At 43.1% G+C, this 27,820-nt stretch overlaps 2 protein-coding genes across 3 annotated transcripts in view; one reads left to right on the forward strand and one right to left on the reverse strand.

The window, feature by feature from the left end:
* AMDHD1 (amidohydrolase domain containing 1) overlaps window positions 1-1,577 on the forward strand; it is a 24,816-nt gene extending 23,239 nt beyond the window's left edge. The window contains exon 9 of the mRNA XM_032171682.2: window positions 643-1,577. Coding sequence (XP_032027573.1) covers window positions 643-730 — 88 coding nt within the window. The 3' untranslated portion in view covers window positions 731-1,577. The remainder of the gene's footprint in view (window positions 1-642) is intronic.
* A 2,242-nt stretch (window positions 1,578-3,819) lies between these two features.
* Window positions 3,820-27,631, reverse strand: HAL (histidine ammonia-lyase). 2 transcript variants are annotated; one of them, XM_032170942.1, is made up of 21 exons: window positions 27,367-27,631; window positions 26,953-27,280; window positions 26,220-26,280; window positions 26,086-26,113; window positions 25,379-25,453; window positions 25,215-25,287; window positions 25,062-25,128; window positions 24,741-24,778; window positions 23,966-24,091; window positions 21,713-21,852; window positions 19,511-19,558; window positions 18,395-18,542; window positions 17,394-17,489; window positions 17,237-17,295; window positions 15,246-15,326; window positions 12,134-12,199; window positions 11,892-12,057; window positions 9,264-9,398; window positions 7,750-7,858; window positions 7,581-7,650; window positions 3,820-5,532 (listed from the first exon to the last, which is right to left on the reverse strand). In XM_032170942.1, the coding sequence occupies exons 2-21, from the start codon at window positions 27,197-27,199 to the stop codon at window positions 5,392-5,394; spliced, it is 1,974 nt and encodes a 657-aa protein (XP_032026833.1). In that variant the 5' UTR covers window positions 27,200-27,280; window positions 27,367-27,631; the 3' UTR covers window positions 3,820-5,391. The 2 variants fall into 2 exon arrangements, with proteins under 2 accessions (XP_032026833.1, XP_032026834.1); XM_032170943.1 differs by lacking the exon at window positions 7,581-7,650.
* Window positions 27,632-27,820: the final 189 nt, after the last annotated feature.

A 27,820-nucleotide genomic window follows, 5' to 3' on the forward strand; every position in this document is an offset into this window, starting at 1 on the left:
AGGAAGAAGCATCTCCCGCCTTCCCTTGGGCCCGCCCCACGTAGGCCCAAGGGATATAAAACCCAGCACACCAGCAGCTCTCTCTCTCTGTCTCCTCTCTTCTCCTCTCTCTCTCCTCTCTCTCCCCCGCACGACCTGACCTCTACCTCTCCAATAAAGATCTCTTGGCTGCCAAAAAAAAACAAAAAAAACAAAAAACAAAATGAGATTTGGGTGGGGACATAGCAGCAAACCATATCAGGGTCTTACTGTTCTAGACCTACAAGTTGTAAATCCTTTGGCTACTTGACTCTTATGAGCCCATTGCAGCCCTTGGACCTCGTGTCCTCCAGAGACACCTGCTTCAAAATTCTCTCCATGATCAGAAACCACTCCCTGTATTGAATATAATGCTGATGGTGACATTTGTGTATCACTTAATGAAGCAAATATTTTAAGATCAAGTACTTAAACAATATTATTAAACAATGTTTGATTTACCATAGACCAGTTAGTTATACACTGTTTTTTAGAAAGCTCAAATACCATTGACTGGGTGTAAATAAATGTGTAGGGAATGCATTTTTAAATTAGCATTTATTGATAAAGTAATAATTTTTACTTGCACACATTGAAGTAATATTTGTTTGGTTTTTTTTCTAGATGGGAGCATTTGATTTACCAGTTCGGAGGCCATCATGAATTAATCGAATATGTTATAGCTAAAGGAAAAGTCATCTATAAAACATGATAGATTTGAAAAGGAAGATTTTTGACTATATGAAATAAGTCAATATAGTTATATTAAAAGTTAAAACACCTTAATATTTACAAGAATTATATCACTTAAACCTAAATGTACTTCAATGTCTTTTTAAGTCACTCAAAAAACCCAAGGGATAGATTTCTTTTCATTTAACACATGCATTTGACATATAAACAGGTAAACCTATTGTGATTAAAATCACAAAACATTCAATTATTTCACAAATATTGGTTACAAATATTCTGTAGATTAGTATGATGGGTATCATAAAAATGCCTTTGTGGGGGAAAGTAGGCTTGGCCTAAAATTTCCATTTTGTGTCTGTATTTCACATCTCAGTTTTTAAACTATATTTAGTGAACACTGGGGGATCGAAAGAAATCTAAGTGATACGCCCCAATGAAGCTAAAATATAGCCTTCTGTTAAGCAAATAGTATTTCCTTTCCCCAAGTAGTTCATTTTCTAGATGCTTGTCAAATGAATTAATGTCCTCTGATGAAGAGTGTCCTTCCATTTCTAAGGTCTTCTCAATCTCAGCAATAGAGCTTCCCAGCAGCGTTCAAGACACATCATTTATACACAGGCATAGGGGCCTTCCTGAAATGGATGCATTTTTACCAGCTACAGTCATGTAATTTTTTTGGAAATTTTTTTAAATTTTTGATTCTTCACATTACAATTGGGTGAAACACATTTTACAGCTCTCAATAAATGTTTGCTGTCGCTCTTATTGTTATTGTTTCCTTTCAGCCTGGAAGTAGATCAGCAGCGTTGTCTATTAGAGTTTTTAGGAAATTACAAAATTATTTGTAGAGAATAGATAATTATTTATTATTTATTATAAAATTTATTATTTATACATGGGTGTTTTTAAAAGCTATGTAAGTTGATTTGAAATCTTTTTAAATGTTTCAATCATCTTTATAATCACAACTGCATTACCAAACTTGATTTGAGAAGTAAAGATTAACTCTCCAAATGATCACTAATTTCAGGTTAATAGAGCCTGAATGAATGAGGCTTTGCTGTAGTCAATATAAAGCCACTCAAAATGCTCCTCATTGGAAGGTTAAGGGTAACATTGCACATTGTTGTCATCACGATGGGGTCTCTGGAGCTCTGAACCTTATGCAATTGTTTAAGAAGTCTTGAGACAGTGTAGGGGGCACACAGTTGCTGTGTGTGATGGCTCCCCTGTGACCAGTCACCTAGGCACTGTGAACATTTGGGACACGGGAGATAGACATAAAAGCCAAAACTGAATGTTAGGTCCATTCTTCCCTGGAACTCAAGCAACACAAGATTAGATTCTTCTGTTGAAGAAACAAGAAGGAGAAGCACATCCGATTTTTCATCTAGGAGGCACTCACTTTAAACAAATAGCATTCATGCCTTTTTTGAAAGAAGACAGAAGAAGACATCTACCCCAAACTGCCCTAGTCCTCCCAGGCCAGCGTGCTGCAAGCCCGTGCAACTCACAGAGTTTGCTAGGAATGCAGAACCTCTGGCTGGACCCAGACCTGCTGAGTCCGAATCTGCGTCCTAATAAGCCCCCGGTGATTCACATGCACATTAAGGTCTGAGCAGCTCTGAGTTCTAAGCCCTAATCACACCAATCTTCACACTGTTCCTTAGGGGACAGTGAGCTGCTCAGGGCCATGCAGTACGGTTCCCTCTGCCCAGAATGCTTTCCTTCTCTTCCTTACATAGGAAACTGGAGCTGGACGCCCCTCCCCACATTCCCACATCTCTATGATAGCCTTTATAGCATTGTAATTTAACTGCCTTTTCTATTTTAGACTAATGAAGTCTACCCTCTGGGCTGAAACTAATGTTCTCCACCTATTTTTTGGTATATTTTCAATGTTTACATTTAATAAATTAATACTCTTAACAAAAGTAAGTAAAAAGGCAAAATGGGCCGGGAGCGGTGGCTCACGCCTGTTATCCCAGCACTTTGGGAGGCCAAGAAGTGTGGATCCCTTGAGGTCAGGAGTTCGAGACCAGCCTGACCAACATGGTGAAACCCCATCTCTATTAAAAATACAAAAATTAGCCAGGTGTGATGGCTCATACCTGTAATTCCAGCTACTCAGTAGGCTGAGGCAGGAGAATTGCTTGAACGCAGGAGGCAGAGGTTTGCGGTGAGCTAAGGTAGCACTATTGCACTACAGCCTGGGTGACAGAGCTGAGACTCCACCTCAAAAAAAAAAAAAAAAAGGAAAATAAACCATAAAGAGAGAACCATAAAGTTTAATAAAAAGCAATCCAGTGACCAGACCCAAAAATTAGACACAGGTTTAAAGCAGTATGAAATGTATCTGCTTTTGAATTTTGCCAGTTGTGATGATTTTTTTTTCTTTTTTTTTTTTTTTGAGATGGAGTCTCACTCTGTCACCCAGGCTGGAGTGCAGTGGCACAATCTTGGCTCACTGTAACCTCTGCCACCCAGGATCAAGCAGTTCTCCTGCTTCAGCCTCCCAAGTAGCTGGGATTACAGGCACCTGCCACCGTGCCTGGCTAATTTTTGTAATTTTAGTAGAGACAGGGTTTCACCATCTTGGCCAGGATGGTTTTGAAATCCTGACCTCGTGATCCACTCACCTTGTTCTCCCAAAGTGCTGGGATTACAGGCATGAGCCACCGCGCCCAGCCTGTGATGGGATTTTATGCATGTGGTAGATTGTCAGATACGGGTCCACGGATCACGCCAAATCACACGCCCGTGCCCTTGAGTGTTACTCTCCCAAATTGACTCTGGGCCTGGAACGTGACTTGATTTAGCCAGCAGGACATTAGCGAACGTGGCACAACAGAGGCTTGAAAAGCCCTTGTGCTTTGGGGTTTGCCTCCTCTGGCTGACAAAGCCCAGGTGAGCCTGCGGGGCTGGGGAGGAAATCCTGATGCCTCTGACTCTTTTGTTGCTGGCCAATGAAAAAAAGAGTGTACTGAGTCAAGCATATGTTCTTAAAATGGTTGACATCTGTCAACTGACTCCTTCAGAAGCTTGACTAACTGCTGTTAGAGGTGCTAAACTTTGTTATAAAAACCTAAGAATAAAGTGACACCATAAGGTAATTGAGACTTAGTTTATTCCATGTTTCCCTTGAAGTTTCCTTGAAGGCGTGTGCTGTCAGTTACCAATAGAGTTGTGTAGAAAACTCAGTGACAAAGTGTCATTTTGACCTGGAGGACTGCAGGGGCCATGAGAATCCAGCATTCCCCAAACTGGAGCGAAGAGCACCATCAGACCGCTGGGGCTTACTGGCTCAATGGCAGCTCACGGATGACAATGCACAAACCTCATTTGTGTGTGTTCACATTTTGACAAAGAATAGCACCAAGAACAACCTTTAGGTAAACAGGCTCCTCAGCACATTTTTTGCTCCCTGAATTGCTGTGGGCAGCAGTTTTCACTACAGTTTCCACCTTTCCTGTGGACAGGCTGCAAATCTAAAGGGTGAAAACTCTACTGTGAAATCCACTGTTGGGCCCATTTTAGACGGCAATTAGGTAGGCAAGGTGGCGAGTGTGTCTGTCCTCTCCACCAGCGGTGGTTTTTAGTGCCACGGTTTCAGACCACTTGAAGGGCCTTGCACATATATGCACACACGGGTGCAAAGTCACAGAGCTTAGCCTTGGGAAGCCAAGAGGTCATGTGACCCATCCTTCATCTGGACAGATGCACTTAAGCCATCCCTGAAGGTCCCTTATCTTCTTGGGGGAAAAAATAGATGGGGTAATACATTCTAGGGCTCCATCTGACCTTTGTCAATAGGACTCATTTTAATGATGACCATTACAGAAAGGAGGTTGGTTAATCCCCAAAGATTCCTTATCTGTGAAATGAGGAAGGTTACAATAAGAATGTGAATAGAGTACTAACACCTAGGAAGTGAAAATACTAACCTCAAACTCCCATGTAAGCATTTGGGGGATACGTGTAGTGATAAGTACAAAATACACAGTTTAATAAGAGCCACCCAAATAGCAATATTTGTATTCATTCCTTATCTCCTTTGCACATGAAACCCCTTGTTGGTTTTAATCACCTCTATAATTAATAGCTGAAGACCCTATTGACTACTCTTTACTATGATCCAATTAATAGAAGAAAAAAGCAGCTTAAGGACAAATTATGACTTAAAATGGTTATTTATGAAGGCGTATTAAGGCATATCATGCAAAGTAAAATTAGCCAAAGAAAGTCAACTGGTGGAGAGCTTGTTGAAGCAAATTTAAAAAAAAAAAAAAGGTTAACAAAAGTCTAATGTTTTTAGAAAAAATTGCTATCAATCTATTTCCAAATTTGAATTCATCTAATGCTAAGAGTAAAAAACAGGCACATACAATTGTGGTTATTCTTCTCACCCTTAAGAGTGAGTGGCCTTTTGAAACTGTTAAGAAAGAAAGAAAACTTTTATAATCTGAAAATACCGTGGGTCTCGAACCACGACAGCAGGAACACAGTGCTGAATTTAGCAACTATAATACTGCCATCAGCCTAACCAAAGTAGGCTTTAGAAGAACTGAGTTATACAATGGATTGATCTACCTAGGAAAGTTCTCGGGTCTCTCCTTCAGCCTAGTATTGCTTTGTGCTAAACTGACTGCCCTCTGATCTGCTACTTCATGACAAAGCCCATTAAAGGTCCTCAGACTCTGGGATTTTGGTGGATTTCTTGTGCAGAAATTGCAGTGAAAAGGCTGTTGGAGAAAGAGGTCTTGATTCTGGAATATGCTCCATTCTGTATTTTTCAATGTATGGAGCAGCTACTTCCCAAACCTGAAAAGCAAGGACAAAACAAAGTTGAAATATTGACGACATTGTTTCCACATGCTATTAAACATCAACTTCATCCGAAGTCAAAACATACTCTATACATGACTGGACACAGCTACTGTTTGCTTGCTTTTATTTTAAGCCAGTTGACACATGACTTGTGTCAATTAGTCTTTGGTTGCATTAAAGACTGTAAATATACAAAGTCCAAAACTTTCTAAAGTCATCATAAAGATTTTAAGCTGCATACTTTTCCAAACCAAAACAAGCAAGGAAATAACAAAACCCAGAGAATTCAGTGTGGACAGAGTGAAGGATAGTTGCTCCAGGGTTTTAACAGGACCTATGTGGTTTTTTCTTTTTTTTTTTTCTTTTTTTGTGAGACAGAGTCTCACTCTGTCACCCAGGCTGGTGTGCGGTAGCATGATCTCAGCTCACTGCAACCTCCACCTCCCAGGTTCAAGCAATTCTTGTGCCTCAGCCTCCTGAGTAGCTGGGATTACAGGTGCGTGCCACCAGGCCCAGCTAATTTTTGTATTTTTAGCAGAGATGGGGTTTCACCATGTTGGCCAGGCTGGTCTCGAATTTCTGGCCTCAAGTGATCCACCCACTATGGCTACCCAAAGTGCTGGGATTACAGGCGTGAGCCACCACACATGGCCTGGACCTGTGTGTTTTCCAAAGCAAGCCTTAAATGATAAAAGGCAGTGAATTGTATTTCGCTGTTGCCTTATTTCCATGCCACAGGTGCTCTGTTCCTTTGACCCTGCTACTCAAAGCGTGGCCTGTGCCCCTGCAGTATCAGCATCACCTGGGACAAATCAGCATCTTGGCCTTCACCCAGACCTACTGAATCCACACCTGCATTTTAACAAGATGCCCAGCAGATTCATAGCCACATTAACGTTGGAGAGGCACTGCCTCAGATCCTCAGTTAGTTTTTGCCTCCCACCCACCAACCTCTTTTTTCTTTCTTTTTTTTTTTAAAGCATAACATCATCTCAAAGTAAGGCCCTGGAGGGCCGTGGTGGCATGTGCCTGTAGTCCCAGCTACTCAAGAGGCCAAAGTGGGAGGATCGCTTGAGCCCAGGAGTTTGAGTCCAGCCTTGGCAATATAGCAAGACCCCCATCTCTAAAAAAATTTTTTTTTAAAACTTGAATGAAATTAAGGCCCTGTTTTTGGTTTATATCTGCTTTTTAACTGATTGCCACTGACAGCCAAGGAGCCTTTCCTGTTATTTTTTATGACCTTAGAAAATGAATACTCTTAAAGGCTAACCTCTCTTATACCTCCCTCCTAGCTCCAAAGTTGGCAGCAGACAAGCAGCTTCCCCACCCAGAGTGGAGGACATGCTTAGAAATAATGGGTGTGAAAATCACAGGGAAAAATCACTCCCCCAGAGCAGAGCAACTGTTTTAAGGAAATCAAGCGACTCTAGGGAACATAACACCCACAAGTTATTCAAAAGGTTTGAAGCACTTCAAAAACGACATTTAAAAGATAAGCCAGCATGCTGGGCATCTGTACCCGGCAGCTGAGTAGATGGTCAATGTAACCAGTGGAAATACGCAGGAAAGAAAAACCCACATCTCACCAGAGCACTAGACAGACCGAAAGTCTTCTGAAGTGAACACCCGGGCCTTGGTTTTCTCTCCAGGTCTACACAGCCATTGCACCCCGTGGTGGTAGTTGTGATAGCATCACCCAGAAGGGAACGCACTTTTGAATCAAAGAGGACATCTTGCAGGGGTGGGGAGGCATCAATGAACCTGATGTCTTATCTTTTTCCCCATGAATATTGTCCCAAAACTCCATTTAAAATCCATTTCTGTTTCTAATCCTTAGACATTCAACATTTGGCTGCACCCTGGTGCACTTAGTGTTTATTATATGGCTTCTTAGTGGTGCTGCAAGTTGTTGCTCAAATACCTTTTTGCTCATTCCCAAGGAATGGCCAGGAAACAATAGAATACGGCAATGTTTCTCCATCCCCGACTTTGCTTTCCCGTAACAATTAAAAATTAAGAAACAAGCCAAGGGGCCAGCTTGCCTTCTGCTCCAGGAGCAGCCTGTGGGCTGCCTCAATGTCCGGGGCCATGAAGCGATCTTTTATCCAGGGCCTACAGGGAGAGCACATCCACCCATCAGCCAAACACTAAACCCTGACAGGGTTCACAGTGCTGAACTGATGTAATTTTCAAAGACCTGTTTGATCTTACCTTACAACAGAGCGCACCAGGTCATAGACCTTCTCCAGCGGAGTGGTTGTTTTCAGGGGACGTAGAAACTCTATGCCCTGGCAGGCTGCAAGGAGCTCAATGGCCAGCACTGAAACAAGAAATTAGAAGAGGGTAGCTTATGAAAGTCTGACTTCATGCTTAAGGAATGTGGATTTCCCAAAGTTGACACCCATCATCAGCCAACTAACAGATGGTTTGTTCTCTGTCTATTGGTAGAATGAAGTTGCTTTGGTAGTTAGTTGCCATTTTAACATGTTTTCTAACCCCTTGACTATATCTTTAATGCTGAGAAGGGGAGAATTGAGACATTTGCCTGAATAATTACCAGACCCGCACACCTACCCAGGAAGCTGCCCATTCATCTGCACTAGCAAAATCTGCCAATTTTTAATTGTTACGGGAAAGCAAAGTCAGGGATGGAGAAACATTGCCTTATTCTATTGTTTTCTGGCCATTCCTTGGGAATGAGCAAAAAGGTATTTGAGCAACAACTTGCAGCACCACTAAGAAGCCATATAATAAACATGTGAAATCCCCCATTCACATCCTCTAACCGAGGTTTGTTGGCCAAGTTTGGGTCATGTGGGTAGGGAAGGAAGTCAGAAAGAAGAGCTGATCCTCATCTTGAGCCCCAGTTCTATTAAATAATTGTATGCATTTCATCAAGATGCTTTACATCTCGTGATTTCCAATTCCATATGAATTGCGGGGTGGGGATACTGGACTAGAAGATGAGAAATTGCTTCCAGGTCCACAGTGAAGTCCACAACTTCGTCCTCTCCCATTGTGACCTGTCTGCACTCACTAGAGTTCATAGTGTACTTCATAAATTGAATGTGCTGTTGAATCAAGGTGGGGTGTGAGAGTTCATGGTACTCTTCTCTCCACTTTGAATATGTTTTAAAAGTCTCATAAAAAAAAAAAACACTTTGGGGGGGTAAGGTGGGAGGATCGCTTGAGGCCAAGAGTTTGAGACCAGCCAAGGCAACACAGCAAGACCCCATCTTTACAAAAAATTTAAAAATTACCCAGGTGTGGTGGTGCTTGCCTGCGGTGTCAGTTACTTAGGAGACTAAGGAAGGAGGATCACTTGAGCCCAGGAGTTCAAGGCTGCAGTGAACTATGGTTGCAACACTGCACACCAGCCTGGGTGGCAGATAGAGATCCTGTCTGAAAAAAAAAAAAAAAAAAAAAAGAAAGAAAGAAAGAAAGAAGAAAAAAAAAGCCAGCCAAAGGACCAGCTTAGTTCTGCACGGTTCCTTGGTTCTTAATCATTAGTGAAGATCAGAATCACTCGGAGGGTTCGTTAAACACAGATTGCTCCGCTCTCCTCTTGGAGTTTCTGAATTAGCGGCCTGCAAGGAGGCCTGAGAGTCTGCCTTCCTAACAAGTTTCCAGGTGATGCTGATGTTGCTGGTGGAAGATCCCACTTGAGAACCACGGGCACAGTGGTCTATCAGGGAGGCCCACCATCCTGGCCTCATCAGCATTACCTTGCTCCACGTGCTCGATGACCCTGAGGGCCTTCCTTGCTGCCCATCCTCCCATGGAGACATGGTCTTCCGTGGCTGCACTGGTGGAGAGGGAGTCAACAGACGAGGGATGGCACAGAGCCTTGTTCTCAGAAACTGCAAGAGACCAGCGCCAGTTAAGAAGTGTTCCTCATAGGATGAGCTGTCTAAAGGACCCGTGGCTTCCACAGAGTGCTTCACAGCATGGGATACACTCTCCAGAGGATCTTGGACATTATCCAAGCACCTGATGGTAGAAAGCTGCTTTGGGAAAAGGAAGCAGGTCATTTTTTCCCCGAAGTGAGGACTCTAAAGCAGTAGTGAGTTCTGAGGTAAGACGGGGATGGGAGAGCTGGGAATTCTAATATAACGAGGCCAAGATGAAAACCTGGGATGCATTTAGCATGCCAGGGAGACTAGGGGAGAAAGAGACATGATGGCCATTTTCAGGTACTTGAGGTCAATTTGGTTGTCACCAGAATTCGGGTGTGGCATTTGGGGACTGAGGCTGGACCCATAAATCTTGGGCAAGAAGATTTAACACTTCAGTGTTCAAGGATGATATAAGTGGATATAAACGGGCTCGATGACTGCCAGAAATATCTGGGAGGTGGGGGAATTCTAGGGAGAACCCAGACATGGGACTCTCAAGCTTTCCAGTGCACATGAATCACTCGGGGACCTTGTTATAATAAAGATACTGAGCTTTGGGTGGCGCCTGAAATTCTGCTGTTCTAACGAGCTCTCAGGTGATGGCCATTTGTTGGTCTGAGGACTACACTATAAGTAGCAAGAACTTAGTTATGAAGTTCCCTCACCCTATCTTAGAAGTCAGGAAAGGTCAGACTCAAAGTCTCTTCTCCTCTTTCTTTGGCTTTAAGAGTGGTCATGGGTGAAGCTTCAGTTGTTTTCTATGCTGTATGGAATCGTATCCTAAGATGATCTCGCTTTAAACTAGGGTCATGCTACTTTGTCAAGGTCATGTTGGTTGGCCAAGGACTTTCCAGGTTTCAGCACTGTAAATCCCAAGTCCTTGGACCCTAAACTGAGGACTATACAGATAAGCAATCTGTGGTGAGGCTTGTTCAGAAAGATAACTTATAAGAGCCAAAAAAGAAAAACACTAATTTTACTACAATGAAAGCAAGCCCAACAACCTCAATAGGCAGCTTGGGAAACTAAAACATATTGAAATGAGGCTTCCCAATGTCCATCCTGTTCTCTAGAAATCAATGACTACTCCCCCACTACTACGTTATTGTGAGAAATTTCTACCTGTTAAAGGGGTATTTTATTAATAAGCAAGTGAGCAAATAGAAGATACTGGTCAGAGGAGGTGAATTCAGTGGCTCTTAGTTGGTTATTTGTGTGGGTTGGGAATAATATTAATAGCAACTAGTATTTATTTAGTGCTTATGATGTGCCAGGCTTTATATGCATCAATTCATTTAATCCTCCAAACAACCCCCTTAGGTAAACTTATCTCCATTTTAAGCAGGTGTAAATTGAGGATCAACAGGATAAAGAGGCTCACAGAGCTAGTAAATGGCAGAGCTGGGCTTCTGATCTAGCATCTACGCATGTAATAACTCATGCTATCCTGCCTTTTAGTTGTTAAATAAAGTAGAGGATGCCCAGTTAAATTTTGATTTTAGATTAAAAAAAAATTTTTGTTGTATAAGTATGTCCCAAATAATTCAAATTTAACTAGTCATCCTGCGTTTTTGTTAAATTTGACAACCCTATTTTAGGATTAAGTATTGATTAAAATGAGATCCTCATTAATTGAAGTAAAAGCACATTTTTGCATGCCAAAATTCAGGGGTTGAATTCTGCGTTACATCTTGCTAGCTGTGCAAGTCACTTAACTCTCAGATCTTCAGATATTAATCTATAGATAACAATAATAGCACTTACCTCCGGTGACAACTGTGCAATTAAGTGAATGAATATAAATGAGGCCCTCAGCACTTACTTAGTACCAGGCGCTGTTCTGATGTGTTAATCTCTCTCTTACAATCTTGAGTCAGAAATAAACTATATTGAAGCTCACTCTTCACAGAGGGTATCCTGATTCTTATAAGCATTTTTTTATGTTGCAATAACATCTTTATGTTTTTAGTGGTTGTTATATCTAGTGAAACGTATCCAAAGTTTAATTATAGGTTTAAAAGTTTAAAGTTTAATTATAGGTCGGCTCAAGTTTCACTATTAACTATAACCATCTTAGTCTTTTTCTAATAGTCTTCAAATGGAGATTTGGAAAAAAGCTATTGTCTCTCCCCTACTGGCGAAGACCATCTTTCAAAAGAGGTTAAGGCTTGAAGTTCATATGCAATGTCAAATTGCTTTCCACAGAGAAATCATCCATTACAGCCTTATTATTGTATTGTTATATTTCAGTATAACAGTATTGAAGTTTTTCAACTATTTTTTTTTCTGGAAAATATTAGAGTTAACCTGTCACCTTTGCACTGAGAGAACTAGGATGCAAATAAAAGTGGTGAAAAGTTAGATCTCACTCACAGACCACATTTGATACTTCTAGGTGAAATGGAAAGACCCTTAGATGGATGGGCGTGTGTTCTGGGAAAAGGGCAGTGTCCTTACCAAGGGCTGCTGCCGTGCAGTGAGCTATCATGAACCCAGAGTTCAGACCACCTTCAGCCACCAGGAAGGCAGGCAGCTCACTGAGGGAGGGATTGCAGAGCCGCTCGATTCTTCTCTCACTGATTGCAGCAAGTTCATGGATGCCAATGGCCAAGTAGTCTAGGGCCTGAAAGAGGGTCTCCATTTAGTCAGCCTATATTGGAATGTGCTTTCTGGGTCAAGAGCAGTTCTAAAAAGCTTACTTTGGCTGGGTATTCACCATGGAAGTTTCCTCCAGAAATTGTCTCTCCCCTACTGGCGAAGACCATCTTTCAAAAGAGGTTAAGGCTTGAAGATAATGTTTGCCAGTCACTTCAAGTACAACCCCTTCCTGCCCTCTTTTTTAACGTGGAGGTGGCAGTCTGTGTACAAATGTGGGGTGGAGGGAAAGAGACAAGTCTTCCTGCAAGAGACATAAAGGGGCACAAAAGCAAAAAACAAAAAGCCTTAAAGGTGGATCATGTACACCCAATTTGGAGGCCGAAAAAACATGAATCTTGAAATGATGTTTTCTCTTGAGATTAGATTCTCAAGCACCATAATTGTACTAACCTGGTGGTTAGTACCTGCCCTCAAAAGGTTTATAGCCTGAAACTAAAAACAGAGACCAACACATCTGTTTGAAAGCAACTTCTATTTCTTCAATGGGCACTGCAAACTTGTGTTCCATAGAAGAATCTGTTGAATGGGAAACTCTGCTGATGAGCAACTACCAAAATGTCTGGAACAATCAATTTTGAGAAAATTTTCAAATTCTTTACTCAGTAATCTGGTGTCAGCATTCAACAGCAGATGGTGGCCAATATGTCCTCATGAATCCATTTTAAGTAGGTGGCAAGTTTAAATTTGCTGAATATTATTACTCGGAGGTAATTCTTTTTTTATTTTCTGTATCACTCTGTTACCCAGGCTGGAGTGCAGTGGCGCCATCTCGGCTCACTGCGACCTCAGCCTCCCAGGTTCAAGTGATTTCTTGTGCCTCAGCCTCCTGAATAGCTGGGATTACAGTCACGCACCACAACACCCAGTTAAATTTTGTATTTTTCGTAGACAGGGTTTTGCCATGTTGGCCAGGCTGGTCTTGGACTCTTGGCCTCAAGTGATCAGCCCACCTTGGCCTCCCAAAGTGCTGGGATTATAGGTGTGAGCCACCAAACCCAGCCTCAGATAATTCTATTCCATCATGCACTTTACTTAAGCCAGCAAGCACCCAGGAAAAGGCAGTAACAGATCCTTCTTCCTGGTTCTAAAGAGCTAATCTTTGCCTCTTGGGCTCAAGAATATTCATTACCTATTAACTGAGAACTTGCTGTGTGCAAGAAAGGTTCTAACTTTGAAAAGGTTGGAGATGTATGTGTTACATTAACCTAGTCAAGTGTGGATTACTCTGTTCTGCGTGTGTAACTGTGAGCCCATTGGGTCTAGCTCCTTGGCCTTGGCCTCCTCTCCATTCTCTGAATCCCTATAGCAATGGAATTCTGCATCAATTTAGAACTTAGACATGTTTTTATTGTCCTCTAGTTGTTCCAAATTTGTTTGTTGGCTATTAGATTAAAACAATTAGAATTTAACACCCATAATATCCAGCATGTGTGATGGGGCTCCGTATCTGCAATAGAAAATTGAGAAACATATTCTTTCAGGTAACAGCAGTATTGCAAGAGAACTCCCAAATATTAGCCTATTGGAAATTTATCAATAATTAGCAATCTTTAATTGAAAAAAAAAAAGACTTTTGGCTGAAATTCTTGCTGAGGCAAGTGGTAGCAGAAGAATTTAGTGAGGAATTAATTATCCCCTGCCCCATATTCAGTAACTGAATGGTAATTTCTGAAAACTATGAGATACCCTTTAAAGGCAATGATGTAAATGTAGAATAGATACCCCTTCCCTACAGTGAAAAGACTGGTACGTGAGATAAGACTACATAGAGTTCATAAAAACTACTATTCCATCTGGGGGATGGGGTGGTGTTGAGGTGAATGGAGAGACCCACAATTTCTGAGCCTTAGTGTGAGTTTGACTTCAGTGTAAAACAATGTGAAAGAACATAAAACACACATTCTGAAGTAAGCTTGTCAAAAAACACATACATACAAAAGCCATCTCATGGGAAACCTTACGGAGCTGTCACGTAACCATCTGCTAACTCAGCCTGTGACCTGCTCTTGGGGCTGCTGATTCAGCACTTTCTCTGGGATTCAGAACTAAGGCAGATGTGGAATAGGAAAAATAGATTCCAAAGGCGTTTGATTATCTTCAGAGGCAGTGCTGTCTCCGTGAAAACTGTGCCAGTGTGACTCCTGACTGATCACCTCAACATCTGGGGAACTAAGCCATCATGGAACATGCCATAGCAAAAACCAGATGGCTCTGAGGTAAGCCACACCATTAAGAAGAGAGGAGCTCCATCCTTGAGAAATGGAATCAGTTTTACTATTTCTTTGAACAAATGCAAAAGCACTAATTTGAGCAAAGTGCCCATGACAAATAAAAACTCATGATGGGGGCTGGGTGTGGTCGCTCACACCTGTAATCCCAGCACTTTGGGAGGCCAAGGCAGGTGGATCACTTGAGGTCAGGAGTATGAGACCAGCCTGGCCAACACAGCAAAACCCTGTCTCTACTAAAAATACAAATATTAGCCGGGCCTGCTGGCACATGCCTGTAATTCCAGGTACTCAGGAGGCTGAGGCAGGAGAATCTCTTGAACCCGTGAGGCAGAGGTTGCAGAGAGCCGAGATGGCACCACTGCACTCCAGCCTAGGAGACAGAGTGAGACTCCGTCTAAAATCAAACAAAAACAAAAAAATGCCAAAAACCTCAGGATGAAGAAGCCATAACTCTTTAAACAATACTTTGGTAAGTGTTAAAAGGCTGATCTCTGCGTAACGCAAACTGCTCTCACTCAAAGCAGAGAGGCCTGCATCAATTGTTCAGCATCTCTGCAATCACATTTGTGACCTACGTCTTCACCCTTCCACCAACAACCTTGGCAGTGGATTTTAGGGCCAGTGTCTTCAGGAAACATGTCAGCCAATGCTGGAAATATCTTCTTAAATCTTGAATGGGTCCATTTTGAAAGTACAGCATGTTAGACTTGGAACCTGAGAGTAAGTTCACGGGTCACCTCTGCCACTTACCAGCTCTGACCTGGAGAAAGTCAGTTAACCTCTGAGTCTCAGGTACTGATTCATTTACTCTGTGAAATGGAGCAATGGAACTGAGAAGCTACACAAAATGATTGTTTCAGTAGATCCTAAAATTGCCAGCTGCAATTCTATAATTGCAGGTTAGTATACAATCAAAAGATACAGGATTATCTGTTGCGCTGTTCAGTTCCGTGGTAATGATGTTCTTCACAAATGCTATTGTATCATTCACCACACCATGGACCTAAAATACAATCAAAATAAGGTATATGACCCATTTGGTTACCCAAAGAGTACCAATATTCTTAAAAGAATATAGAAGATCTTAAAGTTATAAAGAATGTAGAAGATCTTAAAGTTACAACCATGGAAATTATACTCTGTTCATTTTGAACTGAAGATAATTTTGTTATAATTACTTTGGGTTTTCACTGAAACAAATTAGAATAAATTCATTATCATATATATTCACATTAGATCAATCTATACAAAGCAGCGTGGTGTGGGAGGAAGAATGCCAACTCTAGACACAGGCAGATTCACTCCCAGGTTAGTGGTAGGACTTGGGCAAGTTTCTTAGGTTTATAGTTAAAAGAGAGGAAGACTTAGAAAACAGACAATAGCAATTATGGCTTTTGAGAAGTACACAATGCAAACAAATTCTTAGATGTGACTCGCAGAGATTACTCAAATGGTAGCTATTATCCACGGCGGTAAAGTTCGTTAAGCATGAAGGTATCACATTAGAAGATGCTCACACGTAAGGCAGCTACCCTGTACAAACCCCAGAGATAGCCACAATGCTATAAAGCAGCACCTGGCTCTGGTTTCTCCCAGAAGTCAGGGAAGTAATTATCTATCTGTGTGATCGTGGGCAAGATACTTAATTCTGTGCCTCAGTTTCCCCATTGCAAAATGGGAGAAAGAGTATCTTATAGTTGGGAAGATTAAATGAATTAATAAATGAAAGACAGTGATAATGGTGCCTGTCACATAGAATCTGCTATCGTTATTAAAATATCAGGGAAGTCTTATATCAGGACTTAATCTTCCTGTAGATCTAATTTGGCAATTCTTACCCGTAGGTGTTTTGATCTATTATTTAATAAGCCAGCTAGAAAAGATAACTTGCTGAGTAAAGGGAAATGAGGGTATTTATTCTAGGGGGGACTCTCTATTACACCATAGACTGAAATTTAGCACAGACCAAAATACTGTTTATTGAGATGCCTGGCTCTCTAATTGTCATATGTAAATTATACATCTGCAATACAGATGCCTAATGCCAACCCAGGTCATCTGCATTTTTAATTTAAAGTTAAGCATCACAAGTTCATTTAAAATATTTATATTGCCCATAAAATGCAAGTAAGGTATAACCATTACTACGCACTTGAGTTTCAAAATGATATAATTAAGACTTTCCTGTAAACATCTCTGACTATCTGGTTAAAGTTTCATCTTAACAGGGAGAAACAGTACAACTCTACTAACTGGTTATGATTTTATTACTGAGAATTTTTAAAAGTTAGAGCACTGAATCAACATAAGAGGTTGTCTAGGCTGGGGACGGTGGCTCATGCCTGTAATCCCAGCACTTTGGGAGGCTGAGGCAGGTGGATCATTTGAGGTCAGGGGTTCGAGACCAGCTTGGCCAACATGGTGAGACCCCCATCTCTACTAAAAATACAAAAATTAGGCATAGTGGCGCATGCCTGTAATCCCAGCTACTCGGGAGGTTGAGGCAGGAGAATCACTTGAACCTGGGAGGTGAAGATTGTAGTGAGCAGAGATCATGCCACTGCACTCCAGCCAGAGTGACAGAGTGAGACTCTGTCTCCAAAACAAAGAGGTTATCTGTTGGTTGTCTGTCTCAAAAAAAAAAAAAAAAAAAAAAAGTTGTCCTCTGAAAGTAGGTTGAGCAATCAAAAGAAAACAAATAGTTCACCATATAGAATAGAAACTTTACAACAATTGCACACATAAAGGTAAAATATACATAACTTTTCATAGAGACAGTAAGAAATTTGGACTATAGTTGACTGTTACATGTTTTTCTAACACTTTCCTGTTTTAAAATTTTTCATCCTGAACCTGGGGAAAGAAAAACTTTATTGGCATTTTTATTGACTTTTTTTTTTTTTTTGCTTTTACCTGTGGACAGCAGCGCAAGGTGTATGCATCCTGGACATGATCACAGAACCTGTGACTCTCTGTGGAAGAGGTGGAGGGGATGAGACAGGGATCATATTACCAATTCTTTTCACAAAACACATAACCAAATAGGTCACTCCCATAAACATGGTCAGACCTGCTATTTCTGATGGGTGGTGATCTGAGTCCAAGAGTGACCGAAACCGAAAAGCAACTTCAATTTGCCCACGGTGAGGTCGAAGAGCATGAATGTCTAGAATTGATGAAGGAGAAAAAGTCTGAATAATTCCATTTATTTATTTTTTTAAAGATGGGGGTCTCACTACGTTTCCCAGGCTGGTTTCAAACTCCTGGGCTCTAGCGATCCTCCTACCTTGGCCTCCCAAAGTGCTGGGATTACAGGCATGAGCCACCATGCCAGGTCGAGTAATTCTGATATTAGAATAAATGACCATCAATGGTTCAGGACCATCTACAGTGTTGACACAGCCCTCAAAAGTCCCAGGGGTCCTTAGCCACCATTCAGAATTAGAAACTTAACTCCAAAAGCACGATTTTCCTTATTGACTTGATTCCTTCTACTTTAAATATCTGAGAGCAAACTATATGTTGAGACTACTGGGAATTCCACTCAAGACACTGGGCCTACCTTAAAGGAATAGGGCTAATAACGGGAGGGAGCCCTACAGTGGCTCAATTTAACTCAGTCACTTTTAGACAATGTTCTGCCCTTTTTCGTATTATAGTTGGGGGGTCGTCAAAATTCACTACTTTCTAAATAAGCTACCAATTCGACAGTTTTTCTTTCCCAATTTTCTAGTCGGGACCAACTCTAATCCTGCTCCTTTTTACAGCACTCCTAAGTCCTGTAAAAAGATTCCTAAGACAACACAGAGCTTGACACACCCAGATCCCCGGGTGCTCTGAGGCAAGTCACTCAACTTCTGGGCTCTGTGCATCTGTAAACTGCGGTTCTTTCAAGGATCAGTTGTGCCATAGCCTAGATGAAGATGCAGCACACTGGGTACGCCATAGGCACTTGGGTTTTCTCCTTCCCTACCACCTGCCCCCACCACTTCTGTGTCTAAAGATCTCAGCCACCCCACCCCACAACCTCTGGTTGAATGAATAACAACGGAAAGGAAGAACCCTGCTGACCAGTGTCAAAGGCTTTGGTGGTGCCCTTCAGCACCTCAAGGGTCAGGGCTGCCACAATGTCAGCCTGCCGTGCAATAGCACTGGCTCTCTCCACAGCTTCGCATCCCAGGGATGTGATCATCTGCGTCCCGTTGATCAGTGCCAGACCCTGTGGGGGGAGAGAGCAAAGTTTCCTACTGTGATTATTGTAACGAACCTACATACCAGTGGATTTTGTATCTTTTGCTTTCATAAAAGAAAAATTAGCTAGTCAGCTGAATTATGTTTATGTTTTCTAAAGTGTGGGACAGTAATGTTTATTTAAGCCCTTGAAGAGTAAGTGCTATCATATGTGAACTTGTAAGCACAAATCTGGCAAATGAAACACTCGTTAAGTATCCCCATTCCCAAAGCAGCAATGCAGCTCTGGAGTGTAGACTGCACATAAAATCTTTAGTGCATTAGGTTGCATTTCTTCTTTAAATTCTTACTGTTATAGACGAGACATCCAAAAAAAACCCAATTCTGGTCCAAGACTCTTAGCTTAGAGCATTCTAAGGAATTTGGGCTGAGAACATCTATCTCTCAGAGATCCTAACAGAACTCGATTTGAAGTTTTAAGTTCCTAAGAGACCTCCTATGCATTGTGGCATGAAGAATCTTTTTTCTTTTTTGAGACAGGGTCTTACTGTGTTGCTCAGGCTGGTGTGCAGTGGTGCGACCATGGCTCCCTGCAGCCTTGACCTCCAGGGCTCAAGTGATCCTCCCACCTTAGCCTCCAGGGTAGCTGGGATTACAAGTGTGCGCCACCACTCCTGGCTAATTTTTGTCTTTTTTTTTTGGAGGGGAGGTAGTAGAGATGGGTTTCGCCATGTTGCCCAGGCTGGTCTCAAACTCCTGAGCTCAGGCGATCCACCTGTCTCGGCTTCCCAAAGTGCTAGGATTACAGGCATCCGCCACCATGCCTGGCATAAAGAATCTTTTAAATTCTTACAGAGGTGCCCCTTCTTCAGGGATGAACTTTAAACAAACATGCAAGTTGCATTTAAGGAACAATTGAGGCTGAGATTAAAACTGAAAATACTGCATAAATAAAGACTTATGCACTATGAACATATTTTCCTTGAGTTTCCTTACCTCTTTTGGTTTTAAAATAACTGGTTTCAATCCATGGGCTTCTAGGACCTATAGAATGATTAAAAATTTGAAAATGGGTATCAAATGAAATACTAGCCTATTTCCCATATCATATGGAATCCAATAATAGCTCTTTACGCCCAAAAGTCCATCTTACAAGAGATGAGACCTACAGGAACTGGCTCTATTCATGTTCTCTGGTCTATTCTCTAGTTCTGTTCTTTAGTCATGAAAGCAGACTTATCTTTCAATTAATTTTTGTACTGAAATCAGGAGCTCCATTGTCTATAGAATCAACCCTAAATTTTGGTTTCTAGGTCCTTCGTGTTCAGTTTCCACCTTAGCGGTTCACCTATTTTACCGCTGCCTCCTGACATACATGCATCTGACACACATACATGCATCTGTGTTGTGCACAGGCTGGACTCCTCCCAGTTCACGCTCCCCTGCCTCCAGAGCTGGACCTAAAAAGTCCTCTAACCTCACTAATGCTTCATTTAAATACTGGCAAAACCTCAGAGCAGAGCTTTTGTGGCACATGTGTGAGCATCAATGAAGAGGGGATTATAAAATTCCCTCTACTAGATGGAGACAGAATCCCGAGGGGAATGGGCAGAACAATCTTCCCTTGAAATAAAAGAAGTAGAGAGTCATTAAGTTAAGGTCTTTCTAGGAAAGAAGGAAGGGGAAGTTAAGGTAAGAGAAGGACAGAGCTGGTCCCATTTATTATGTCAATTTCACAGTTAGATTCAATTATCAGCTAGAGGCTGGATTCTGTTCTGGGTGTTGGGGTGGATCTAGGAGTAGGCAAAATGAAGACAGGCAAGCTCAGGGGCAATCTGAGTAATTGTATATTCAGTGCTTGATGTGGGAAGTGGGTGGGGTGCAGTGGAAAACGATCACGTGCTAGGAGAGCATACAGGAGGATCACAAGGAACTCGAGAGGTAGGAAGTGGAGCAGCAGAGAGGGAAGCTTCTTAGAGGGCTTTTCTTTTTTTCTTTTTCTTTTATTTTTTAGACACCTGTCTCTGTCACCCAGGCTGGAGCGAGCACAGTGGTGCAATCCTAGCTCACTGCAGCCTCGAATTCCTGGGCTCAAGTGAGCCTCAGCCTTCCAAGTAGCTGGGACTACAGGCACATGCTACTGTGCCAGGATAATTTTTAAATTATTTTATGTAGAGGCAGAGCCTCGCTTTCTTGCCCAGGCTGGTCTTGAACTTCTGGCTTCAAAAGATCCCTAGAAGATGTTTCAGAAGCAGAAATAGGAAAGAGAAGAACGTATTTGTACCAAATCCTCTGCCCAGCACATTCCTGCTGCAAGCAACCTCCAGTTTCTGCAATGCAGAACCACACACAGAAGGGATTAGGGGCTAACATGACAAACAAGACCCTTGAAAGCCACTTTAAGTTTAGCCTTTATCCTGAGGACAATGGGAAGCATTACAGGTTTTCACCAGAACATGCTTGAATTTGCTGTTTAGAAAGGTCAGGGTGATTGCTGTGTGAGGGTGGTCGGAGGAAAATGCTGTCCATAGTGAAATAATCAAAGACAAGCCTGCACGGAAGACAGATGATCTGGAAGCTGCATCCCCAAAAGGATTATCTATTTCCTTAGCTGTTTCCTTTTCCAGGGCCCTCTACCCCTTTCACTTACTAACAGGGAACCTCCCAGCAATTCATCAGGGATGATACATTAAATGATGCTTTATGCTGCTGTAATGAAATTCAGACACAGATGAAGAAAACACCGACACTTTATCAAAAACAGGCTTTTTTGATTAGCCACTAGGGTAAGAGCTTAGGGAAAAATGAAACCTGCTTTCCAGGAGCCATATAGTAAGTGCTACGAGCCATACCACTGCACCTGTGAGACCAGCTCCTAATCAAAATTGTGACAGTGTGCGACCTCCCTGCTAGGCACTGGAAACGTTGTAAGTGCAGGATAAATAATTGGGATTAACAGTAGCAGTTATGCCTTTTCACCAAGGTGATTACCAAACCCAGAAGCCTGACAGCCGAGTATAGAAGCTAACAGTCTTGCCTAGTCTGACTTCTAAGCTTCCACTGTCTCATCTATAAAGTAAGGATAGTAGAGGCTCCCTCACTGGGCTGTTGTAAGGATTAGGTGATACGAAGCATGCAAGCGCAGCTGGTGTCCAACCTAGGGCAACTGCTGCAGATGGAAGCTGTTATAAGTCTTACGTATTTAGCATCAGCCCAGCCACTCTTTGGAGACCACATCTTCCCTTCTCCAATTAGCCCAAGAGCAAGATGAGAGAGTGGGGCAAGGTCTCCACTGGCACCAACGGTTCCTTTCTCTGGAACATAGGGCAGGCAGGAGGCTGGGAGAGAAGTAGGCAGCAATTAGTTCAAGAGGACTGCATTCTGACTCTCCTTGCTTTCCCAGTGAGTGCCCCCACCGCCCCCCCAAACACCCTGCCTCCAATATCTATCACTTTATGGCATAAATACCTGGGGAAAGACAATTCTTCAAACCCAGCTAATATGTAAGGGACCTGGATGAATTGCTATAGAAAGAAAAAGAGGAGTGGGGGTGGAGAGGAAGAAGAGAGGAAGGTAGAGAGGAGAGAGGGAGGAAAGGAGGGCTGGAGGGAGAGTCAGCAAGAAGGAAAGAAGGGCCGGGCGCAGTGGCTCAAGCCTGTAATCCCAGCACTTTGGGAGGCCGAGGCGGGCATATCACTTGAGCCCAGGAGTTCAAGACCAACCTGGGCAACACGGTGAAACCCTGTCTCTGCAAAACATACAAAAATTAGCCAAGTATGGTGGCACATGCCTGTAGTCCCAACTACCGGGAAGGCTGAGATGGGAGAATCACTTGAACCTGGGAGGCGGAGGTTGCAGTGAGCCGAGATCGTGCCACTGCACTCCAGCCTGGGTGACGAAGCAGGATCCTGTCTCCTAAATAAATAAGAAGGAAGGAGGACACTTCTGGGTGCAAAGCCCTCAAAATCTGCGTGCTCTAATTCGACCTAGTACTTCCACTTGTAGAAATTTTAGCAATGTATCTTAAGGACGTGATCAGGAACTAGCTGTTTTTTTTGTTTTGGTTTTTTTTTTTTTTTACAGTTCATTGTTTATTATAGGAAAAATAGTTAGAAATTATCTAAATATGAAATTCAAAGACATTCATTTGACCAAGTTTAGCCATTCACAGCTATTGGAAAATGTTTGCAAACACTGGAAAAGTAATATAAAATGTTCCAGAAGGAAGTGGTGCACCAAAGCATTAACAAGGTTTCCCAGGGGAAGAGAAGTCATAGGCAACTGAGTCTTTTCATTTTGCCAGTCACCCAGTCTACACTCCACTGCCCCTTATCAATGAACACGTGCCATTTTCTAAGAAATTGCCAAAAAGCTACCAAAAAAGAGGCTTCATTTTTCTGAAATAAAATCAGATTCCTGACAGCATTTTTTCCAACTGTTAAATAATGTCAGTCGGGTATGGCAGTGCCATCCACAGACCAGCTTCTGGCTCATAGTTCACGCTGGAGAATTCTCAGAGTTGCCTTAGACTCACCCATAAAGTACAGGTGGGTTTAAGGTTAGAGTGCTACTGTCTGGGATTTTAGGGCTATATAGTATGGCAGACCAAGGTAGGAGTAAAAATAGGTGTTGGAATCACTATTAGTCTGTTCAGCACAGCCCTATAGACAATAGACTGTTCATTCAAATTGCACTCCACTCATTGGCATATCTTATCTATGTGCCACTTGTGTCCATAACATGGAAACTCAAGAATGTGTTTTGCTGTTTGTGACTGCCTCAGCTCTGCTTCTCCTCCCTCTCCTTCCCCTCAAAGAGTTCTGAGTCTCCACTCACCTAGAAGGCTTGTCCTTACCTGTGAGAAGGGACAATACCTCCAACTACTGCAAATCTGGTTTCCATGTTAGAATTTTCCTATCCAAGAAGAAAGCTCTAGAGCTGAGTTCCATCATATCCTGCCACTACACGGCTTCTTGATTACAAAGGAGTCATTAACCTCTTTGCATTTCTGTTCTACCCTTGCAAGAAGTTGGATTTTAGTGTGCAAGTCTGGCCATCACCTGGGGGGCATTACGATTTCAGATTCCCAGGCACCAACCAGAACTACTGATTTGGCCTTTGGGATGGACATTGATATCATTATGCAATTTTTCTAACCATATTCATGTACCACTTAATCCAAGGTTCTTCTAGGAAGGCTTGAAGATGACAAATGCTAGGGAAAGGGTCTTGCAGAATAAGTTAAAGTTCACAGGAGTAAGCATCTCTGAGCGACTCTCTCCTCTTCCCCCATCTAACTATCCTTCTTTTTGCCAAGGGCATTTCCCACTCATTTCAATTATTTCATGTCTTCTTATCTCAGGTGATTCCTCAGCATCTGGCCAATCAATTCTACCCTGTGGTACATGCCCAGCCTCCACAGAGGTTCCATCTAGGCAGCCATTGCATTACCATTAAACATTTCTATGACTTGTTTGAGGGTCTCCAGGGAAATGCCACTGTATCCTTTGGCTAAGACATTGATTCTTAAAGCTAAGAGCATCCGACACCTCTCAGGACTTAGTGGTTTCCCAACACCTGCAAAACAGAATTGATGTTTTCTCCAAGAAAAGCAAACTCCTTTCTATCTCCTGACAACCTCCATCCCTCCCTCCCTCCAATCTTTCCCATATGTAGCCCAGCCTGCTATTACCTTCTCCTCTCGGCTCAGGTAGTTGGACTACTCTCCCTCCTGCCTGTCTGACTTGTCCGAGCCCCATCTTCCTGACAAAGGTTAAGACCCCAGTTTTGCCTTCTCAATTCCCCTTTTGGGGAAGCTTCAGTGAACCCCTGACCTCCCACTCACCTTTAGAATAGCATCCAGAGTCCTTAGCACAACTTCTTTACCATTTGATGGGTGCTGATTGGTGACAGTCTTTCCCATCTCACTATGCCCATCCTAACTCATTCTCTGAGTTCCAGGCTTCATTTCCTTCCCTGAATGCAACACTGTCTCCACGGGATGGGACATGTGTTCTCATACCAACCCCATCCCTCCACCTGGCCCATTTCTTTTTCTGAGGCTCAGCTGATTCTTTCTGCATCCCTTCTCAGCTCGGCACCTAGTTCTTGAAATGCGGTTTTGAGAAACTAGCTTTTTGTGACTATAACTGGATAACTCACACTGTGCTGTGCTTTATTCATCTAATCACACAAGATCCAGGAGGCACCCAATATTTTGACTTACCTGAAGAATGTGAGCGTACTAAGTTGACCTGAAGCTCCCTGCAACAGAAAGGTAAAAACCCTCTTAGATACATTGCAGTGAGAAAATGTTCCCTCAGCTGGGAAAATGAAGGGAATCGTGGTCAAATCCTTGGAGGGACAGAAGGAAGGCAATGGGAGAAACCAGCCAGCCTGGGTTTTCAATACCAACTCACATGCAGGTTAACCCAAGCCTCATCCTCTGATCTGTAAATTGGGGCAAATGTGAATTATGTCCCTTGTTGAAAAATATTTCAAAGACGAGGGTAGGTGGAACGTGGACATATGTGTGTTTTAAACTTACTGTAGCTTATTGATAGGAATTACAGTTCTGGCAAATTTCCCGAAACCTGTAGTAATACCGTAAACAACTAGGATAAAAAGAGACATTATGCAATTAGATGCAGGGATTTTGTTTGTTTATAAAAGTATTTATAACATAAAGATAAAAATATACCTGTTTTCTCTTTTATGATGCTGTCTATGACCTCCCTGGATTTCTGCACCCTCTTCTCAGCAGTCGGGGTGAGCTAGGAAAATGTTGATCAGAACTGAGCACGTTGAAGGCTTCCACAGGCAGCAAAAACGGCCAGAGGACATCTTTCCCCTCCCTCCCCATACCTTTATTTTGTAGTGTCCCTTTCCCAAGTTGACCAGATCCTCTGTGGTCAGACTGTCTCCATCTAACTCGATGTGCTACACAAAAGAAGGGGATCTCAGTGAGTCTGAACAGCTTGATTATTCTAACCAGAGTAGGGACACCTTCAACAGAACCAAACTGACATTTCAGAGGTCTGATCACTGTGTGAAACATGAATGTGCTAAATAAAAAGGCAGCTTTCATAAGAGGAGGCTGATTGGTGCAAAAGCATAAGGCCTTTCCAAGCTCCCTTTCCCTACTACAGAGCTGGATAAAGCCCTGTAGTTGTTTGTTTGTTTGCTTTGAGACAGAGTCTCCAGCCCAGGCTGGAGTGCAGTGGTACAATCATGGCTCACTGCAACCTCCGCCTCCTGGGTTCAAGCAATTCTCGTGCCTCAGGCTCCCGAGTAGCTGGGATTACAGGTGCACGCCACCATACCTGGCTAATTTTTGTATTTTTAGTAGAGATGGGGTTTCACCATGTTGGCCAGGCTAGTTTCAAACTGATGACCTCAAGTGAACTGCCCACCTCGGCCACCCAAAGTGCTGGGACTACAGACATGAGTCACTGCTCCCGGCCAGCCCTGTTCTAATTGACAGCGTTTACTCAGAAGTTTTCCTGGCTGTCTTCCCTCTTAAATAAAGGGCCTTAATTTTCTGAAGAAAAACAAAGTGGTTTGAAGCTTACCTTTTCAGGTTCCCGGTACTTGCTGTATCTGTATCCAGGTAAAGGAACATACAGGGTGGTGTGGAAAAACCCCAGCCCCACCATCTGCAGGAACCACCCCCAGAGCAGACCAAAAAGCCTGTGGGAAAGGATACAGATAAACTCCTTCTGGTTGAGATGGAATGAAGTCAGGAGACATGGCATCACCCTCTATAACTAAAACAATGCACGGGAGACTCGTTACAGATCACATTGTACAGCCATGTTCCCCCTGTTAAACCAAGGACGGGGCCCATCATTGGCCCATGAATTCTATAGAAATGGCTGCCTTAAAACTACTTCAGATGGTTTCATGTGGTCTTAGCATCTTTACGTAGGAGGAGAGCAAAAAGCAGAGAGGTAGGTGTCAGGGCAGAGACCAGGGGGTTTAGATGAAAGTTCAAGACAGAATTCCACTTCCATCCCCATTCCCAGCTTTATTTTCTTCAAAATCTGAACTGATGCTATGCTGCTGGCCTCCAGTCTGGGGGTGGGGGTGGATTCTTTTGAAAGGCAAAATAACCTCAAAATGATTCAGTCAGCGCAAAGGGATTCAGACCTGCAGCCTTGAGTACCAGTCTAGTCTTTGTTACTTACTAGCTGCTGGAGTCTGGGTAAGTTACCTCCTCTCTGATTTCTCCTCCTTCAGAAGTGGAGGAGAATCCTACCCACCTCACAGGGTTGTGTGAGAACGTAAAATCCCCAGAGGCGTGGCATGTGCCTGCACAGAGCCAGCTTTGGCAAGCCTGACCTCTGCTCATCATTTTCCCTGAGGTGGGGGTTCAATGCTGCAAAGACGAAACCAGGCCAAACCGCACCCGTTCGCGGCCCTCGCCTGCAGCCACTCACCCACTTCCACGAACTCGTTGTCCTCTAGGGCCACCTCGAGCTGGTCCTCATTGTCCAGCAGGCCCAGGCCCTTGCACCGGCGCACAAGGAAGTGCACATCATCCACGGAGGTGAAGCCACCGTTGTCGGGCTTATTCTTGATATAGCGCCTCACCGCCTCCCGGCCCAGCCAGCCCACAGTGAGCTGCGCGTCCTGGCAGGGCACTGCCAGCCATTCCCCACGTACGTGCACCGTGTATCTGGGCATGGCTCCGCTGCAGCCTGACGTCCTCAGCCGGTCACAGGAGGGGAGAGCTTTATGCAGGAGTGGCTACCGGGGTGTGGTCAGCTGGAAGGATGAGAAAAGACTTTCAAAACACTCCCCCTCCTTCACCTTTACTCATTCATGCACTGGACAAATATTTATTGAGGTACCCGCTGTCCCTTTGGTTTTTGTAGCCGAGTAGGGGCAGGAGCAGGGGATGCAGACAGGTGAGCCTCCTGTCCACTTTCCATCCAGACCTGCTGCCAGAAAGGCCTGGGGTCTCCCACCCTGGGGAGGTGCTGTTCTTGTCCCCTGATGGCACCTACCTGCTGCTGGCCCCCTTTCTTCAGGGTCCCCAGTTTCTCTCCCCTCGTTTCTGTCTGTGTTCTCTGCCATCAAGGGCAGCTTATAAACATCATGTTCCTGTCTTTATCTGAGATTACTCAACTGTAAAATGTGTCCTGCAGTCCAACTGTGACACCAGGAGTGTGGCAATCATCACTCATTTGTTTATCCCACAAACATGTATTGAGCAACTACTTCCTGTCACCAGTAAGGTTTTCTGAAGCTTTCTTTCCACCAGGGAAGACTGCAAAGGCCAGAGATCATTTTCACAACTAAAGG

Source organism: Hylobates moloch, unplaced genomic scaffold (genome assembly GCF_009828535.3).
Source record: "Hylobates moloch isolate HMO894 unplaced genomic scaffold, HMol_V3 SCAFFOLD_12, whole genome shotgun sequence".
Classification (NCBI taxonomy): Eukaryota; Metazoa; Chordata; class Mammalia; order Primates; family Hylobatidae; genus Hylobates; species Hylobates moloch.